The following is a 20,991-nucleotide window of genomic DNA, read 5'->3' as shown; positions in this document are numbered from 1 at the left end:
CAAATGTCCCACCAAAAACACAAAATATGTCAAAACAGCATTTAGACCTTCTGGAATTAGAAGTTCAGGCATTACTGCAAAAGGACGCAATAGAAGTTGTACCACGTACACAAAGGAACACAGGAGTTTACTCACTGTACTTTCTAATACCAAAAAAAGACAAAACACTGAGACCAATCTTAGATCTCAGAACACTAAACATCTACATCAAATCGGAACACTTTCACATGGTCACGCTACAAGACGTATTACCATTGCTAAAACAACAGGACTACATGACAACCTTAGATCTAAAGGACGCGTATTTCCACATACCGATACATCCCTCGCACAGGAAATATCTAAGGTTCGTATTCAAGGGAATACATTACCAATTCAAAGTATTGCCGTTCGGTATAACGACCGCACCAAGAGTATTTACAAAATGCCTAGCAGTAGTAGCTGCACATATCAGAAGGCAGCAAATACACGTGTTCCCCTACCTAGACGATTGGCTAATCAAGACCAACTCCCTAACAAAGTGTTCACACCACACAGAGTATGTCATACAAACCCTCTACAAACTCGGTTTCTCCATCAACTATGCAAAATCACACATTCGGCCGTGCAAAACACAGCAATACTTAGGAGCGACAATCAACACAACAAAGGGGATAGCCACTCCAAGTCCACAAAGGGTTCAAAATTTTTACAAGGTTATACAACCCATGTATCCGACACAAAAAATACATGCAAAGATGGTATTAAAACTCCTAGGCATGATGTCTTCATGCATAGCCATTGTCCCAAACGCAAGACTGCACATGAGGCCCTTACAACAGTGCCTAGCATCGCAATGGTCACAGGCACAGGGTCACCTTCTAGATCTGGTGTTGATAGACCGCCAAACATACATCTCGCTTCTATGGTGGAACAGTATAAATTTAAACAAAGGGCGGCCTTTCCAAGACCCAGTGCCACATTACGTGATAACAACAGATGCTTCCATGACAGGGTGGGGAGCACACCTCAATCAACACACCATCCAAGGACAATGGGACGTACATCAAACGAAGCTGCATATAAATCACCTCGAATTGTTAGCAGTATTCCTAGCGTTGAAAGCATTTCAACCCATCATAACCCACAAATACATTCTTGTCAAAACAGACAACATGACAACAATGTATTATCTAAACAAACAGGGGGGAACACACTCAACACAGCTGTGCCTCCTGGCACAAAAGATATGGCAATGGGCAATTCACAACCACATTCGCCTAATAGCACAGTTTATTCCAGGGATCCAAAATCAACTAGCAGACAACCTCTCTCAAGATCACCAACAAGTCCACGAATGGGAGATTCACCCCCAAATTCTAAACACTTACTTCCAAATTTGGGGAACACCTCAAATAGACCTATTTGCAACAAAGGAGAACGCAAAATGCCAAAACTTCGCATCCAGGTACCCACACAGGCAGTCTCAAGGCAATGCTCTATGGATAAATTGGTCAGGGATATTTGCATATGCTTTTCCCCCTCTCCCTCTTCTTCCATATCTAGTAAACAAATTGAGTCAAAACAAACTCAAACTCATACTAATAGCACCAACATGGGCAAGACAACCCTGGTACACAACACTACTAGAACTGTCGGTAGTACCTCATGTCAAGCTGACCCAGGCCAGATCTGCTAACACAACACAAACAACAGATCAGGCATCCAAACCCAGCATCGCTGAATCTAGCAATCTGGCTCCTGAAATCCTAGAATTCGGACATTTAAACCTCACCCAAGAATGTATGGAGGTCATAAAACAGGCTAGAAGGCCATCCACTAGACACTGCTATGCAACTAAATGGAAAAGATTTGTTTGCTACTGCCATAGTAATCAAGTTCAACCATTACATGCATCTCCAAAGGATGTAGTAGCATACTTACTACATTTGCAGAAATCAAATCTGGCCTTCTCTTCCATAAAGATACATCTCGCAGCAATATCTGCATACCTGCAGATTACCCATTCAACTTCACTATTTAGGATACCTGTCATTAAAGCGTTTATGGAAGGCCTAAAGAGAATTATACCACCAAGAACACCACCTGTTCCTTCATGGAACCTAAACATCGTCTTAACAAGACTCATGGGTCCACCTTTCGAACCCATGCATTCTTGCGAAATGCAATTCTTAACGTGGAAGGTTGCATTTCTCATTGCCATTACATCTCTAAGAAGAGTAAGCGAAATTCAGGCGTTTACTATACAGGAACCTTTTATTCAAATACACAAAAATAAGGTAGTTCTAAGAACCAATCCTAAATTTTTACCAAAAGTTATTTCACCGTTCCACTTAAATCAAACAGTAGAACTACCAGTGTTCTTTCCACAGCCAGACTCAGTAGCTGAAAGGGCACTACATACATTAGACATCAGAAGAGCACTAATGTACTACATTGACAGAACACAACTAATTAGGAAAACAAAACAACTGTTTATTGCATTTCAAAAACCTCATACAGGAAACCCAATATCAAAACAGGGTATAGCCAGATGGATAGTTAAGTGTATCCAAACCTGCTACCTTAAAGCAAAGAGAGAGCTGCCCATTACACCAAAGGCACACTCAACCAGAAAGAAAGGCGCTACCATGGCCTTCCTAGGAAATATTCCAATGAACGAAATATGTAAGGCAGCCACATGGTCTACGCCTCACACATTTACTAAGCACTACTGTGTAGACGTACTATCCGCACAACAAGCCACAGTAGGTCAAGCCGTACTAAGAACTTTATTTCAAACTACTTCCACTCCTACAGGCTGAACCACCGCTTTTGGGGAGATAACTGCTTACTAGTCTATGCACAGCATGTGTATCTGCAGCTACACATGCCACCGAACGGAAAATGTCACTTACCCAGTGTACATCTGTTCGTGGCATTAGGTTCTGCAGATTCACATATGCCCACCCGCCTCCCCGGGAGCCTGTAGCCGTTTGGAAGTAATATTCAACATTTGTACATTTGTAAATATATTACCTTAACCTTTATTTTGTACATACTTATTCATTCCATTGCATGGGCACTATTACTAACATACACAACTCCTACCTCACCCTCTGCGGGAAAACAATCTAAGATGGAGTCGACGCCCATGCGCAATGGAAACAAAGAGGAGGAGTCCCTCGGTCTCGTGACTCGAAAAGATTTCTTAGAAGAAAAACAACTTGTAACACTCTGACCCAACACCAGACGGCGGACTATGCACAGCATGTGAATCTGCAGCGACTAATGCCACGAACAGATGTACACTGGGTAAGTGACATTTTCCTTTCCATGTACAAATGCTATTAGAAGGAAAATAGTAATTCTCCATCACAAGAGTCTCTTTCCTCCACGTGAAACTGCTGATTTTCTGCCAGTGAAGTGTCAAAATGTGTTCAGTGTATACATAAAGGGTAAGAATGCTTCATACTGTATGCCAGGTGATTGCTTAGAAATCTTGATTCACTTATTGGTTCCAGAATAACATTTGAGCCCCTGTTAATAGGTCATTCTTGTTGTGTACACCGTGCTTAAGCCAGGAGTAGATTTAAATAGTATTTGAAGCAAAGCACAATCCACTTTAATAGGGATTAATATACATCTAAAACTCCATCCGGCATTTGTTATTCAGTGCATTTTGCTAAATTTTACATTTTAATTTACAAAGAGAGTATCCTTTCTCTTTAATTTATACTGTAGTGTTATTTAATTATGATTGACATTTTGGCTTAATGGATTTACTTTCTTTGAATGAATCAGTGAATTGAATGAATGACCGGGAACACAGTTTCGCCTTTGTGCACAAAATCTTTCTTTTTGGCAGTGATCCATGGCATAGTTCCTCAACTTGTTATTCACATCTTGAAGGCTTCCTACAGAGCCTGTTGTGCTTTGTCTCCTGCTTGTGCCTTTATCTCAGGTTGGCATCGTCCTTGGTGGTGCTGTGGGTAGAGTTGTATTGCTTGAGAGGCTGTGTGTGATCCTTTATAGAAACAACTTTGAGAACATTCTTTAAACACATTTCAAAACCTTTTTGCTGATAATTTTTCACGATTTATGGCATTTACCAAGATTTCTAAACCAACTTAGTGAATGTCATGTCAAATTTGTTTTCAATTTTTTTCTAAAAGGATCACATTGATCTCACTAGCCTTTCACCCTATCCACATCTCTATCCTTCCCTTCTCCCTTCTGTGTGGCTGCTCTTCTCTTTCTTCCCTTTCAGGTTTTTGTGCTCTTTTAGAGGGAAAGCCCCTGCTCTGAGTCCTTCTTCATCTTCACCCTTCTATTTTTTTATTTTTTCAAATTTTCAAAGATGGCTGCCTGAAGTCTAAAAAGATCAGGAACATTTTGCAGGCTCCAGGCTGTCTTTGAATCAGGCGATCACAATCTCATACCAAAATTGGTGCACACAGCTCCTCAGATGCTGTTTGGTGCCCCACCTGAGTGAGCTCCGAGAGATCAGTTCAGGTAACATTCCTCCGATCTTCCTTACAGCACGTGCATCCCTCCCTTTCCCTTCCATCACTGTTGCTGCTGAACCTGAGCGGGGTCAGCTCTCAGCCCTGTTGTGCTTTACAAACACAAAATCTTTTATTGTTCCCCCCATCTACAGTGAGACTCATTGTTACCTCTTTCACCCAGTCTGTGAGACTTCCCTCTGGTGTGTCCTGTTGACGCACATGCTTTAAGCCTGTTATGTTTGGATGCGTGTGAATGGTTGTTTCTCCATATTCATTTTATCACTGAATCATTATTGGAATCTGGGGACCCCCCATTTATTCATTACTGAAAGCTGGGGACCTAATTTGTTAATATTATTTCATTTTCTAAGCCGTCGCGGCCCCCCTGAAGCGGCTTCGTGGACCCCCATGGGTCCCCGGACCACAGGTTGGGAACCACTGCTATACATAAACAGTTAACATGCTGGCCAGCGTATAGAATAAAAGTACTGGTAATACCTATAAATATTAGGGTGCCTTCACCCGCTTCAAATAGAGCATAGAGATCTGAGAAAGACTATCACCCCATAACCCATTAATTCAGCCAACAGAAAAAAAAGCAAACATCTTTAGACTAGCAAAAGTGACTATACAAATGTATGTTTTGAGGTCACACACATTTTCTGGTCTGACACACTCAAAACAAAAACACGGTTGAGTTTTCACTTTTGTACCCTAAAACTTTGAACCAAAAGGAGCCATTCAGGGGGTTGTGTGGTATTTCCAGACAGAGGAAGCAGCAGTAGATACTTTGGAACCTCTTGTAACAATATAAGGTTCTGCAGCCTGGTATTAAAAAAAAAAAAATCTTGTGTCCGACTCAAGAGGGTTATCTGTGCACGACCGGTGATACTGCAGCTTCGTGAGAGACCAAAAATTATATCTCAAGTCTTTGTCTTCATGAGGAGAGATATCTTACAGGTAGGACCATAGAGGCCGCAATTAAAAACGAGTTGAGAATAAAAATCTTCTAAAAGAAAGAGACCTTGAGCAGCAACAGTCCAGAGGGGGAAAGTGCAAATTTCTGGTGTGGATTTAAAAGAAGCCACAATCCTATCATAAAGATATGATCTGAGACATACAAGAGAAATAAGGGTTCCAGAGAATTCTCGATTCTTTTGTTGTGTCGGGCTCGTGATGCCTTAGATAGTACACGCCGGCAGGAAAGTAAATGGAGGCGACTCCGGTTAACTAGCACTTTCTGACCATGAGGTCCAGGCCCCTGGTCCTTTTATTATGTCCCCTCCCCACATCATGCTTCATACCACGTGATCCCCCGCATGACGGGGTACTACATATACATTCTCCTCCTTCACATGGTATAATGGGATGTCCCATCCTGACATAACCTTCCTCCTCTGCCCAAACAAATGAAAAACAACAAACGAAAATAAAACATAAACATAGGTGTGCATAAAAAACAAGTAGACTGTACAGGTTTCAGCATAGCAGTGAAAGAAAAACAAGACTTCAGGTCAGCACAAAATCCTTTAGCTTCGTAGAAGTCACTGGCCGAAGTCGCAGATCATACCTCCCCATGCCTTGTCTGTGTGAAACTGCCTCACCTTCTCTCGGCTCATCTTTGCCAATGTCGAGGTAATTTCTCGCACCATTCTTTGGTGAATTTTCGATCTGGTGCTGATCAGCTCGACTGTCGGGCAAAAGGGATTATTGGTTCACGAGCTTTATTTTTAGTAACTCTTGAGTATTGTGTTTTCTTATGATATAGTGCTATATGATATAAGTGGTATAGTAGGAGCTTTGCATATCTCCTAGTTGAACCTAAGCTGCTTTGCTATAGCTACCTCTATCAGCCTAAGCTGCTAGAACACTACTAATCTACTAATAAGGGATAACTGGGCCTGACACAGTGTAAGTACCATCAGTTACCCACTATAAGCCAGGCCAGCCTCATACAATTGGACAGTTTGAATACACCACACCTGATACACATATCACATGTACCTACACACACCATTATAAAACAACCCCCCCCACACAAACCACAATCGTTTGTGACAAAAAATACCGACAGACACAGTGAGGACCCACAAACCTATTACTTAGCACTCATACACCATAGGCACATATACACTTCACACTCAGCACACACCACACAGCTACACCATCAACACTACACACACATCACTACTGCACACAAACATCACAACCAACCAGCTCACACAACTAAGAACCCCACACACCCCATCAAGCACCAAACACTCCACCCTTGCCCACAACACCCTCCCCCTCCCCAAACCACTACACAACCACCATGTCCCATCAAAAACACCCATGGTTCACAGATGAAGAGCTGAGGGTCATGGTCGATGAAATTGTCAGTGTAGAGCCACAACTGTGAGGACCACAGGTCCAGCAAACATCCGTAGCCAGGAAAATGGGGTTAAGGTGGAGGATCGTCAGCAGGGTCAACTCAGTGAACAACCATCCACGCACAAGCAAGAACATCAGGAAGAGGTGGAACAACCTACGGGGGAAGGTGCTCTCCATGGCATCACAGCACCAGATTGCCATCAACAAGACTGGCGGTGGGTCCCCACCTCCGCCCCCAGAGTTCACATCGTGGGAGGAGAAGGTCTTGGACATCCTTCATCCAGACACAAGCAAAAATGATAAACATAGTGATGACAGTGAGTCCAGTTGCACCCCATTGCACATAGCCCAGGTTCCACCCATCACCTCACAGGGTACACAAGAAGAAGCAAAGAATAGGTCTAACCATCAGCTGGGTGGGCTGGTATTGGGGCAGGTAGGGTCTCATTTAATGAGAGCTTATGAAATCTTTGAGAAAAAAAAACTTTGAGAAAGTTGTTTTAACCCATTCTTTGAAACCCTATTTACTCATACATTTTTGTAACTAATTGCATTGACCAAGTTCTTGAAACAAATTTAGGGAAAACCTTGCCAATTTTTTTTTTCCGTTTTTCTTGAAAGGATCACATTATCCTCGTCGACCTTGACTTTAAACCCTTGCTTCCCTTCCCTTAATGGTACTTATTCTCCTTTTTCCTTTTTTGTTGTTTGCTCTTCAGAGGGAGTGGCTTCACTCTGAGTTCCCTCTCCCCTTCCACTGTCCCCCTTCTTTTTGTCACACTGATGCTCTTGCTGCTGTTTTAGGACTGTCTTCCAATCCTAGAAATTGGTTGGCTGCCTACCCTCTGCCCCTCTTAACATCATTCTCCCCAGCATGTGACCGGATATAAATGCTTTAGTGATGAAGTTCACTGCAGGCCCAAAGAGAGAACATTCTGAGAATGTGTCCCACAGCATTCGATGCATATGAGCAGCTTCTGAGACTCCGCCGAGGAAAACAGGCCACCTCTTCCGTGCCGCCTCCTTGGGGCTCAATGTGGACTTCAACCTTGTAATCCATTTTTATGCAGCAAGAGAAAAAAAAGCTGAATATCTTTAGACCAAATTAGATATGCAATTTTATTTGTTGACATAGTACACTTTTCATGAATTGTCATTCCCAAAACTAAAAACACATTTGAGTTTTTTTTGGCATTTTGTGCTATTTTTTGCTATTGTTTGCTTCCACTTCCATCGAACCAAGACCTTCAAGAGGTTCAGCTCGGTTTATTATTATTTGGTATCCTGGGCGAGAGGGAGGATTTGGGGGAATGGGGCCTGACTGCAATGTCAATGAATGGCTTGTGGTACTGGGCCTTCAAGCACTTGAGCCTGGCTCAACAGTGACCTCTAGTATCCGCTTCAATGTGCTAAAGTGTGCAGACAGAGGCATGCACAAATGCAGTATATGTGCCTTCTTGCATTAAAACTAGATCTCAAGGCTGAGCAAATGCTTGTGTTTGGTGGGATACCCACTCACACTCAGTTTCCTCCCTACTCTCCGACTTACTCTTTAGCCGTTTCCGACTCTCCCATCCTCTTCCATTTTCTCTTTTCCTGTTTTTTTTTCACTTCTTTTCCATCTTTCTTCTTGTTATTCTTCCTACTTAGATCTCTGGTGAAAAAAGACTGCAACATTCTAAATACTTTATCCTTTTTTGTTACTTCCTGTTTTTTCCCATTCTGCACAAACGTCTGGTTCCTGTTTTGGGGGAAATGATTACTTCTGAACTTGATATTGGATCTGTCTTTATTAGGCACTTTGTTTTGTGATTTTGGCTGCACTTTTAATTTCTTTTTTATATATTTGATAATTTGTGTTTCAGAGTTTGTATCCTCATTATTTTTTATGATTTAATATAGGATTACACCTGAATTTGGAAGAAAGTCCATCCCAAAGGCTCAGTCAACATTGTGATGATGCCAATGATTCCACAGAACAAAACCCTTTAATGACTGGTAAGATATTCATTTCCAATAGATACTACCATTCTACCACTTCACTTCTGTTAAATACTGCATTCAAATCCATCTTCCCTTTGACCAAGAGCCCTATTGCTAAAATGGAAAATGCCTCTGAAACAGAGTGGGGTCCAAATTACACATGCTGAGTCCAACAGTTGTCTGGAATGCCAATCTGCTGTCTGGTTCACTCGACTAGGTAGGTACTCGGCTATCACAGATATTTTGTATTGGAGACAGTGTTTCCAAAAGTCTCTGGCTAAGTCTGCTAATGCCTTGGATCGTGTGCTGTCTAGGCGATTTGTGTACTGGACTGCAGATACGTTGTCCATCTTCAGAAAAATGGAACATGAGACATGTTTGGTGCCAAGCTCTTCACTGCAAAGGATCACTCTAAAAGTTCCAAACAGTTGATGTGTAGGGTTTCTTTAATTCCTGACCATGGACCTCCTATGGTAATATCCCCACAGCGACTTCCCCATCACTGTCGACTTGCATCTAACTCGATGATAAGATCTGGGGTCATGCCAAAGATGCCTGTACCAACGCAGCCCTGCATGTGGTCGAACCGCCATCGGATCTCCTTTTGCACCTCCTGACAGAGGCTCACTTCCTGAGCATACGTCAAACCCCTCCTGAGCTGCATCACTTTCAGGCCTTGAAGAGCTCTGTAGTGCAGTGGACCCAGGAAGGTGACCTGGATAGAAGACGATAAAAGCCCTACAATTCTGGCCAGAAGCCCTGGAGAGATCCTGTCTTCCGAAAGCATTTTGCATAACTGTCTGCACATTGGGAGCATCTTTTGCTGAGGCAGTCTCTGGTGAATGGTGTCTATCTCGCACCCCAAAAAAAACAATCTATGGATGGGTGTTTACTCTGACTTCTGGAAGTTGACAATAAACTGAGGTCCAGGAAGAGGGACATTGCCAACTGAATTTGAGACAGAAAGATGTTCTGATGTTGGTGCATTAAAAGAATGTCATCAAGGTAGACAATAAGTCTGATGCCCCGGCACACAACCATTCCATGACCTGCCAAAGTACCTTGGTGAATCACCGTGGTGTGAAGGAAAGACCGAGCTGAAGACAAACGAATTCGAAGACTTGTCCTTTCCATTCGAATATCAAGAAGTGCTTGTGGGGGTGCGGTAATGGAATGGTGAAATAAGCGTCTTTCATGTCTAGCCTCAACAGCCAGTCATTTGGGAGAAGGATATCCCTAAGCGGGTGTATACCCTCCTTACTGAAGTGGCGTTGCCACCCACTTGTTGAAGTCTTTCAAAGTGATCACGGGACAATACCATGTGTCCTTTTTCTTCATGAGAAAAATGTTGCTGAGGAAAACCCTAGTGTGGAGAAAAGAAGTCACTATTGCTCCTTTAGCTAAAAAGCATATAGCAATCCCTCCTGCAGAAATACCAGGGCCCAGGGATGGAATAGTAGGTGAGGTGTCCCTTAGAATTCTAGATACAAACCCCAGTGGTTGGAGTACCCATGCATCTCCTGGGACCTGTACCCAGTTGTGGGCAAACCATCGTTACCACCTCCCATCCACCTCTTGTAGAATAAAGGGGTTATTGCTTACTGTTAGTGCCACCTGAAATGCTGCTGGGTCTCTGAAAGACTCCTGCGTTGCTGCGGCCCCTGCCATTACCACAGGAGGGGAAGAAAGCCCCCAAGCCTCTTTAGTTCCTACCACTGCATGGAGTGTATCATGTAGAGTTTGCAGAGGGTTGAATTGTAGGCACGGCTGGATGAGTGCCCCTATCTCTTCCACCTCCTCCAAAAATCTTTTTCTACATATTCTGCTCATGGACTGTTGCACTTTAATGAGGGAGAAAAAGTGGTCACAAATTGTGTGAGCTATTTAATAGAAGGATCTCCAAAGAGACTCCCATCTGCCAATGGTCCTGCCTCCATGGTAGTAAGTTCTTCCAGTTTGGGTTCAATTTGTATCTGTAACGATCTTCTTCTTCATTTAGTAGATAACCCACAATTTGTGTTACAAGGAAATGGAGCGCTTGTTGAGCTCAGCTGGTGAGAATAAAAGGGTCAATCAGATTGCCAGTCTCGTAGGCCTCCTCGGTCATATCCAGAATTTTATGTGAGGGGACCCAAGATATCAAGGTAATTTGCCCTGAGGGACTTCAAGGAATGATCTAGGCCCTTCTTCAGGTCTTTGATGAATTTAGTAATAAAAGTATAAAGGTATCCATTTTATTGTCGATCTCAGGGGTACAGGCTCCTTTCCCAGGCAACCAGGGTCTAGAACATTCTACTCTGTCTTCCCAAGGCCTCTTTGTTCATAGGTTTATGAATGGGGTTGCCAACATATCTTGCTACACTAGCTGTTGGGACCCAGTCCACAGAGCAGGGGTGGTTTATGTCCTCTGGATCTAACCTGTCCGGAGGTCCCTCTGAATCTTGAGGGGTATCATCACTCTTCTCATTCACCGTAGGGCATTGAAGTCGCCGTCTAGCCGCTCCGGTCTGCTGGGACCAAATTGTTCAGCAGAATCCCCATCCAGAATATCGGAATCGTCCCCGGCATCTGCATCCATTCCACGTGGGGAGTAGATATCCTTATTGAGAGTATTCCCAGGGTGGGGCTCAACATCATGAGTATTATGGTCTAAGTGCCTTTTCAAGAAGGTTTTGTTCGATCTTTCAAATGCGTGGGAAGGTGACGAACGAGCCCTAGCCTTGGTTGTGGGTTTGAAAGAACCTTTTCCCCTAAGGGTGCCCCAGGGGTCACCTCGGGGCGAGGACCCCCGTTCTTCCCTGCCAAGGGTTAAAATTCTATGTCTGGATGTTAGTTCTAAAGTTTGCCTACTCATGGGCTCCAAGGCTGAAGAAATTGCTTTCTGTAGAGAGGCATCTATAGCGTCCACCAGCTCCTCAAGGATGGGGATAAGCATCTGCTCTTCTTCCAATGACTCTATGTAGTTATTGTTTCTACCTGCCGCTGTAGTTCATGTGCTATCAATATATTATAGTGGCCTTGGAGATGTAAGACGCCTTTCTGAAGAAGACAACACAGCTTGCAGTTAAGAATGCTTGTTCATAGGAATGTCTGTTACCGGAACTAGTGTTTATTGATTGAAGGAGGCTGCAGTGGAAGAAAGCCCTCTAACGATCACAGGCTTCAGGTGAGATAAGTTCCTCAGTCGCAACGACTTATGCTGGAGCTGCAAAAGGCTAGATTTGCTGGGGATTCGCCATGTGCATTCGTTGAGATAATGGTCTTCCCTTCGCGGCCTAACGGAAGGAGGAGACAAGACGTGCTGAGGTGACAGCACCCCGACCTAAGCGAGCACCCTGCGTCGTCTATTGATGCTGAATGATCACCATACGCCCTGTGGTGGTGCTGATACCACACCACGGTCCTGGTTTTGTTTATTTCGTCTACAGCGGGCCTGCAGTTGCTTCCTCCCCCGCGTCCTGGTTATGAGCATGCGGCACTCCCCCCAAGGGTCACGGGGTTAACCATACGCCCCCAACAATAGATCGGAGGAGAAAATGTTCTGTGGAAGAGCGTGATTGTTAGGGAAACAACCCGCAATGGAAAATCTTTAATTAAACAACACCGAACAGAGTTATTACTAATTACTTTTAATCATCACATTTAAATGAGTTAGGAAGGAAAAGCACTTAAGTGGCAGGTGAGCAGTGAAGAAAGAAGTGCTTTTCCTTGGTGGATGATTGGAAATGGCTCCCTCTTTTGTTACTGGCCGCTGTGTTGAACTCAGAAAGACTCATGGGATATGTAGTCTTTTGCTAAATGTTATACTGGTTGTTTTCTATGGGCTCCTGAGGCGAATAAAATGAAAGAAATGCATAATCCGAGCCTCCGGTTGATAGAATTTTCTTATAATTTCATATGAACTATTGGTGAATAGTATGTATCTTATCAAATTATAAACCCTTGAGATGAATAGAGAAAACAAAACACCATTCTTGCAAAAATCTGGATAAATTCATGTGTCCATATCATAGTTTTTTTTGTAAACACACACACACACACACTAGAGGTAAGCAAGGGATTATTAAAAGAAATTGTTTCCACAGGCCGCATCAGTTGATGCTCTGCTGCCAGAAACCCTGTGGTTCCCAGCGTCTTACTAGGATAAGAGAACCTCATGGTGCCGGACGGGGCTTCTGCCATTTTTTCTTGGTTGCCCTACACCAGCCAATGTTTAAAAGACCCTCTAAGATCCTGAAAGCTTCCTTCTGGTGCTAAAGTAAACATTAGATAATAGCATGGGTAGATGTAGTGACCCTGTTGTTTATTGCTGGTTGCCTCACATCCACCAACTTCTAAAAGACTTCCTGGAATTCTTAGATCTTGTCCTAAAGTAGAGCCTGAGATAATAACATGTGTACCTTTAGCGGCTTGTGCATTAACTACGTCCCCTACAAGATACAACCAAACATAGAGATGTCACGATCAAAATAACCTGAGTTCCTTGAAAGTGTTGTTAATCAGCTTTACGCCAGGCGCACTGGGCCATCAGGAGTAAATGGTATCCATGATGAAGGTTAGGTCCCGTCCCTGTTTATTCTTTCTTTGGTCTAAATTTCAAAATGTTATCTTTCTTTTCCATGTATAAATGCTATTAGAAGGAAAATAGTAATTCTCCATCACAAGAGTCTCTTTCCTCCACATGAAACTGCTGATTTTCTGCCAGTGAAGTGTCAAGATGTGTTCAGTGTATACATAAAGGGTAAGAATGCTTCATACTATATGCCAGGTGATTACTTAGAAATCTTGATTCACTTATTGGTTCCACAATAAGATCTGAACCCCTGTGTAGGAAGTTGGCTCTGTATGTGCTATTTCAAAGTAAGGAATAGCATGCACAGAGTCCAAGGGTTCCCCTTAGAGGTAAAATAGTGGTAAAAAGAGATAATACTAATGCTCTATTTTGTGGTAGTGTGGTCGAGCAGTAGGCTTATCCAAGGAGTAGTGTTAAGCATTTGTTGTACATACACATAGACAATAAATGAGGTACACACACTCAGAGACAAATCCAGCCAATAGGTTTTGTATAGAAAAATATCTTTTCTTAGTTTATTTTAAGAACCACAGGTTCAAATTTAACATGTAATATCTTGTTTGAAAGGTATTGCAGGTAAGTACATTAGGAACTTTGAATCATTTCAATTGCATGTATACTTTTCAAGTTATTCACAAATAGCTATTTTAAAAGTGGACACTTAGTGCAATTTTCACAGTTCCTGGGGGAGGTAAGTTTTTGTTAGCTTTACCAGGTAAGTAAGACACTTACAGGGTTCAGTTCTGGGTCCAAGGTAGCCCACCGTTGGGGGTTCAGAGCAATCCCAAAGTTACCACACCAGCAGCTCAGGGCCGGTCAGGTGCAGAGTTCAAAGTGGTGCCCAAAACGCATAGGCTTCAATGGAGAGAAGGGGGTGCCCCGGTTCCAGTCTGCCAGCAGGTAAGTACCCGCGTCTTCGGAGGGCAGACCAGGGGGGTTTTGTAGGGCACCGGGGGGGACACAAGCCCACACAGAAATTTCACCCTCAGCGGCGCGGGGGCGGCCGGGTGCAGTGTTAGAACAAGCGTCGGGTTCGCAATGGAAGTCAATGAGAGATCAAGGGATCTCTTCAGCGCTGCATGCAGGTAAGGGGGGGCTTCCTCGGGGAAACCTCCACTTGGGCAAGGGAGAGGGACTCCTGGGGGTCACTTCTGCAGTGAAAAAGTCCGGTCCTTCAGGTCCTGGGGGCTGCGGGTGCAGAGTCTTTTCCAGGCGTCGGGACTTAGGTTTCAGAGAGTCGCGGTCAGGGGAAGCCTCGGGATTCCCTCTGCGGGCGGCACTGTGGGGGCTCAGGGGGGACAGGTTTTGGTACTCACAGTCGTAGAGTGGTCCGGGGGTCCTCCCTGAGGTGTTGGTTCTCCACCAGCCGAGTCGGGGTCGCCGGGTGCAGTGTTGCAAGTCTCACGCTTCTTGCGGGGAGATTGCAGGGTTCTTTAAAGCTGCTCCTTTGGATAAAGTGCAGTCTTTTTGGAGCAGGTCCGCTGTCCTCGGGAGTTTCTTGTTGTCGTCGCAGCAGGGCAGTCCTCAGAGGATTCCGAGGTCGCTGGTCCCTTTGGAAGGCGTCGCTGGAGCAGAGATCTTTGGAAGGCAGGAGACAGGCCGGTGAGTTTCTGGAGCCAAGGCAGTTGTTGTCTTCTGGTCTTCCTTTGCAGGGGTTTTCAGCTAGGCAGTCCTTCTTCTTGTTGTTGCAGGAATCTGATTTCTAGGTTCAGGGAGAGCCCTTAAATACTAAATTTAAGGGCGTGTTTAGGTCTGGGGGGTTAGTAGCCAATGGCTACTAGCCCTGAGGGTGGGTACACCCTCTTTGTGCCTCCTCCCAAGGGGAGGGGGTCACATCCCTAATCCTATTGGGGGAATCCTCCATCTGCAAGATGGAGGATTTCTAAAAGTTAGAGTCACCTCAGCTCAGGACACCTTAGTGGCTGTCCTGACTGGCCAGTGACTCCTCCTTGTTATTCTCATTATTTTCTCCGTCCTTGCCGCCAAAAGTGGGGGCCGGGGCCGGAGGGGGCGGGCAACTCCACTAGCTGGAGTGTCCTGCGGGGCTGTGACAAAGGGGTGAGCCTTTGAGGCTCACCGCCAGGTGTTACAGCTCCTGCCTGGGGGAGGTGTTAGCATCTCCACCCAGTGCAGGCTTTGTTACTGGCCTCAGAGTGACAAAGGCACTCTCCCTATGGGGCCAGCAACATGTCTCTAGTGTGGCAGGCTGCTGGAACCAGTCAGCCTACACAGATAGTCGGTTAAGTTTCAGGGGGCACCTCTAAGGTGCCCTCTGTGGTGTATTTTACAATAAAATGTACACTGGCATCAGTGTGCATTTATTGTGCTGAGAAGTTTGATACCAAACTTCCCAGTTTTCAGTGTAGCCATTATGGTGCTGTGGAGTTCGTGTAAAACAGACTCCCAGACCATATACTCTTATGGCTACCCTGCACTTACAATGTCTAAGGTTTTGCTTAGCCACTGTAGGGACACAGTGCTCATGCACTGGTACCCTCACCTATAGTATAGTGCACCCTGCCTTAGGGCTGTAAGGCCTGCTAGAGGGGTGTCTTACCTATACTGCATAGACAGTGAGAGGCTGGCATGGCACCCTGAGGGGAGTGCCATGTCAACTTACTCATTTTGTTCTCACTAGCACACACAAGCTGGTAAGCAGTGTGTCTGTGCTGAGTGAGGGGTCTCTTAGGGTGGCATAACACATGCTGCAGCCCTTAGAGACCTTCCCTGGCATCAGGGCCCTTGGTACCAGAGGTACCAGTTACAAGGGACTTATCTGGATGCCAGGGTGTGCCAATAGTGGAATCAAAAGTACAGGTTAGGGAAAGAACACTGGTGCTGGGGCCTGGTTAGCAGGCCTCAGCACACTTTCAATTCAAAACATAGCATCAGCAAAGGCAAAAAGTCAGGGGGTAACCATGCCAAGGAGGCATTTCCTTACACCCTGTTAATAGGTGGTTCTTGTTGTGTACATCGTGCTTAAGCCAGGAGTAGATTTAAATAGTATTTGAAGCAAAGCGCCATCCACTTTAATAGGGATTAATATACATCTAAAACTCCATCCGGCATTTGTTATTCAGTGCATTTTGCTAAATTTTACATTTTAATTTACAAGGAGAGTATCCTTTCTCTTTAATTTATACTGTAGTGTTATTTAGTTATGATTGACATTTTGTATGGCTTAATGGATTTACTTTCTTTGAATGAATCAGTGAATTGACTGAATGACTGGGAACACAGTTTTGCCTTTGTGCACAAAATCTTTCTTTTTGGCAGTGAGCCATGGCATAGTTCCTCAACTTGTTATTCACATCTTGAAGGCTTCCTGCTGAGCCTGTTGTGCTGGTCAGGGGGGATCCTGGCTTTGTCTCCTGCTTTGTGCCTTATCTCAGGTTTGCATCGTCCTTGGTGGTGCTGTGGGTAGAGTCTTATTGCTTGAGAGGCTGTGCGTGATCCTCTATAGAAACAACTTTCAGAACATTCTCTAAACACGTTTTAAAACCTTTTTGCTGATAATTTTTCACGATTTATGGCATTTACCAAGATTTCTAAACCAACTTAGTGAATGTCATGTCAAATTTGTTTTCAATTTGTTTCTCAAAGGATCACATTGATCTCACTAACCTTTCACCCTATCCACATCTCTATCCTTCCCTTCTCCCTTCTGTGTGGCTGCTCTTTTGTTTCTTCCCTTTTGGTTTTTTTTTTGCCCTTCAGAGGAAAAGCCCCCGCTCTGAGTCTTTCTTCATCTTCATCTTCACCCTTCTATTTTTTTATTTTTTCAAATTTTCAAAGATGGCTGCCTGAAGTCTAAAAAGATCAGCAACATTTTGCAAGGCTCCAGGCTGTCTTGGAGTCAGGCGATCACAATCTCAAACCAAAATTGGTGCAAACAGCTGCTCAGGTGCTGCTTGGTGCCCCACCTGAGTGAGCTCCGAGAGATCAGTTCAGGTAACATGCCTCCGATCTTCCTTACAGCACGTGCATCCCTCCCTTTACCTTCCATCACTGTTGCTGCTGAAACTGAGCGGGGTCAGCTCTCAGCCCTGTTGTGCTTTACAAACACAAAATCTTCCATTGCTCCCCGCATCTATAGTGAGACTCATTGCTACCTCTTTCACCCAGTCTGTGGGACCTCCCACTGGTGTGTCCTGTTGACGCACATGCTTTAAGCCTGTTCTGCTTGGTTGCGTGTGAATGGTTGTATCTCCTTATTCATTTTATCACTGAATCATTATTGGAATCTGGGGACCTCCTCATTGATTCATTTCTGAAAGCTGGGGACCTAATCTGTTAATATTGTTTCATTTTCTAAGCAGTCACAGCCCCCCCTGAAGAGGCTTCGTGGACCCCCATGGGTCCCCGGGCCACAGGTTGGGAACCACTGCTATACATAAACAGTTAACATGCTGGCCAGCGTATAGAATAAAAGTACTGGTAATACCTATAAATATTAGGGTGTCTTCACCCGCTTCGAATAGAGCATAGAGATCCGAGAAAGACTATCATCCTCATAACCCATTAATTCAGCCAACAGAAAAAAAAGCAAAAATCTTTAGACTAGCAAAAGTGACTATGCAAATATATGTTCTGAGGTCACACACATTTTCTGGTCTGACATGCTCAAAACAAAAACACAGTTGAGTTTTCACTTTTGTGCCCTAAAACTTTGAACAAAAGGGAGCCATTCAGGGGGTTGTGTGGTATTTCCAGACAGAGGAAGCAGCAGTAGATACTTTGGAACCTCTTGTAACAACCTAAGGTTCTGCAGCCTGGTATAAAAAAAAAAAAAGCTTGTGTCCGACTCAAGAGGGTTATCTGTGTACGACCGGTGATACTGCAGCTTCGTGAGAGACCAAAAATTATATCTCAAGTCTCTGTCTTCATGAGGAGAGATATCTTACAGGTAAGACAATAGAGGCCGCAATTAAAAACGCGTTGAGAATAAAAACTTTCCAAAAGAAAGAGACCTTGAGCAGCAACAGTCCAGAGGAGGAAAGTGCAAATTTCTGGTGTGGATTTAAAAGAAGCCACAATCCTATCCTAAAGATATGATCTGAGACATACAAGAGAAATAAGGGTTCCAGAGAATTCTCAATTCTTTTGTTGTGTCGGGCTCGTGAGGCCTTAGATAGTACACGTCGGCAGGAAAGTAAATGGAGGCGACTCCGGTTACTAGCACTTTCTGACCATGAGGTCCAGGCCCCTGGTCTTTTTATTATGTCCCCTCCCCACATCATGCTTCATACCATGTGACCCCCTATGGGTATTCCAAATAAATTCCCCTCCTTCACATGGCATAATGGGATGTCCCATCCTGACATAACCTTCCTCGTCTACCCAAACAAATGAAAAACAACAAACGAAAATAAAACATAAACATAGGTGTGCATAGAAAACAAGTAGACCGTACAAGTCCAAACATTTCAGCATAGCATTGAAAGAAAAACAGGACTTCAGGTCAGCACAAAATCTTTTAGCTTCGTAGAAGTCACTGGCCGAAGTCGCAGATCATACCTCCCCATGCCTTGTCTGTGTGAAACTGCCTCACCTTCTTTCGGCTCATCTTTGCCAGTGCAGAGGTCATTTCTCACACCATTCTTTGGTGAATTTACAATCTGGTGCTGATCAGCTGGACTGTCGGGCAAAAGGGAAGATGGTTCATGAGCGTCACCTCGTGGATCGACAGCATCAACAGCATCATTGCCAGTTTGATCTGTAGACTGGATGTCCTGTGCATTCTCTGGATCGGGGTCTGGCTGCTAGTATAGTTTAAAGCAGGGGTTCCCAACCTTTTGATTTCTGTGGACCCCCACTTTAACATTACTGGAACCCAGGGACCCCCACTAAATCATCATTGGAATCCGGGGACCCCCGCCTGAGTCATTACTGGAAGCTGGAGACCTAATTTGTCAATATTTGTTGATATTTTTTAATTTTCTAGGCTCTCACAGACCCCCTGAGAAGGCTTTGCGGACCCCCAGGGGTCCCCGGACCACAGGTTGGGAACCACTGGTTTAAAGAATGATACGCTTCTTGTGATTGTCTCACCATCCTTTCAAGGAGTGATCAATGTTCCCTTTACATCACTCACTCTCCATGGTTCAACCGCTAATGGCAGTCTGAATTTGCTCCCTAGATGTCTGTTTTTCACAAGTACCAGCTCAATAATACGGCCGTCACGACGCTTGGTGCGCCTCTTCTTTGAAATGCGATCATTTTGGTTACTGCGCCGATGCAGCCCCTGTGCTGCTTGGTCCCATATTTTAGAAGATTCTCCAACACAGGGAATAGTGTCTCCCACCATCCGGTTCATACACATCGTGCTGGAGGACACTCTAGTGGTAGCATGTGGGGTGAGGTGATCCTCCCAGAGAAAAGCATACAAGGCGCACTCTATATTCTGGCCACTGGCCGCAGCAGTTCCCAAAACCTTGTTTATTATCCTCATGAAGCGTTCCGCTCAACTGTTAACTTGTGGCCGGCGTGGGGGGGGAGTGATTTTGCGATGGTGAACTCCTCTGGAGGCTACGTACTCATCAAATTCTCGACTCGAGAACAGTGGGCTGTTATCAGTCCTGAGTTCATGCAGTAGTCCATTAGTGGCCATCACTTTCTCTACACAAGGTATCGTCTGAGCTGCTGTTATTGAATCTACAATCTCCATTTCCGGATACTTAAAAAAATGATCTATTATTACCAACATGTGGCGACCATCCGGTAGGCTCCCAAAGTTTGCGCTTGCCCTGTACCATGGGACGGAGGGATTGGATTCTGTGATGATGGGTGCCGGTGGCTCAGCTGAATCAACCGACTGACACATAGAATAGTGTCTCACTGTGCGTTCAACCTGGTTATCCAAGCCCGGGAACCATACTTTGCACCGGAGTCTCGAATTTGTTTTCACTACACCTTGATGAGCAGAGTGGGCCAAGTCCACCACTTGTTTCTGCAATGAGGCGGGAATTACCAGTTGAGCGCCCCTCATGAGACATCCTTCGTGGGAAACAGTGAGTTCCTGCTGGATGTGGTGTAATGAAGATAATGTCAAATGAGCTTCTTCTGTGCGACGGGACACATTGTGCATTAGTGTATGCCAGTTCCCTGAAGTTACTGCTGAGATCGCCAATTGGAGACATTAATCCTACTTGGGTGCAGATATAATGTCAGCCAGGGAGATAGAGAGAGACCTTCACCGTTCCACCACCAGTCGTACATATTCCTCCATATCTTTAGCATCAGATTCCTCACTGACAGAAGCTGGTCGTGCATTTTGGGACAAGTAGCCGGAATTTGACATCCGGGTCAATACACTACTGAAACGTGGAATTTTTGGAGCTGAAGATCGACACTTGTCGATTCTGGGAGATGGTTTAGATGATGATCTATTGAACAAAGGTATGAGCAGCTTATGGTCTGTGTCAATTGTGAAGGGTTGGCTGAATAGATATACATGGAAATGGCAACAACCCCAATGAACGGCATGGGGTGGGTTACTCAGGAGGCCCTTAACCCCCACCCCCTTTTTGAAGACCTCAGAAAAATCAGATGACTCGAGGTATGTTCTTAAGATGG

General features: G+C 44.5%; 1 protein-coding gene across 2 annotated transcripts in view; it reads left to right on the top strand.

The window, feature by feature from the left end:
* The window catches only part of LOC138248844 (uncharacterized), a 347,922-nt gene that overhangs the window by 239,488 nt on the left and 87,443 nt on the right, over positions 1 to 20,991 (top strand). For both annotated transcript variants that reach the window (XM_069202796.1, XM_069202795.1), the window contains exon 10: positions 8,763 to 8,858. In XM_069202796.1, coding sequence (XP_069058897.1) covers positions 8,763 to 8,858 — 96 coding nt within the window. The remainder of the gene's footprint in view (positions 1 to 8,762; positions 8,859 to 20,991) is intronic.

This window comes from Pleurodeles waltl, chromosome 8 (genome assembly GCF_031143425.1).
Source record: "Pleurodeles waltl isolate 20211129_DDA chromosome 8, aPleWal1.hap1.20221129, whole genome shotgun sequence".
Taxonomy (NCBI): domain Eukaryota; kingdom Metazoa; phylum Chordata; class Amphibia; order Caudata; family Salamandridae; genus Pleurodeles; species Pleurodeles waltl.
Note: the sequence above shows the minus strand (reverse complement) of the source record. Positions and strands in the feature narration are given on the sequence as shown.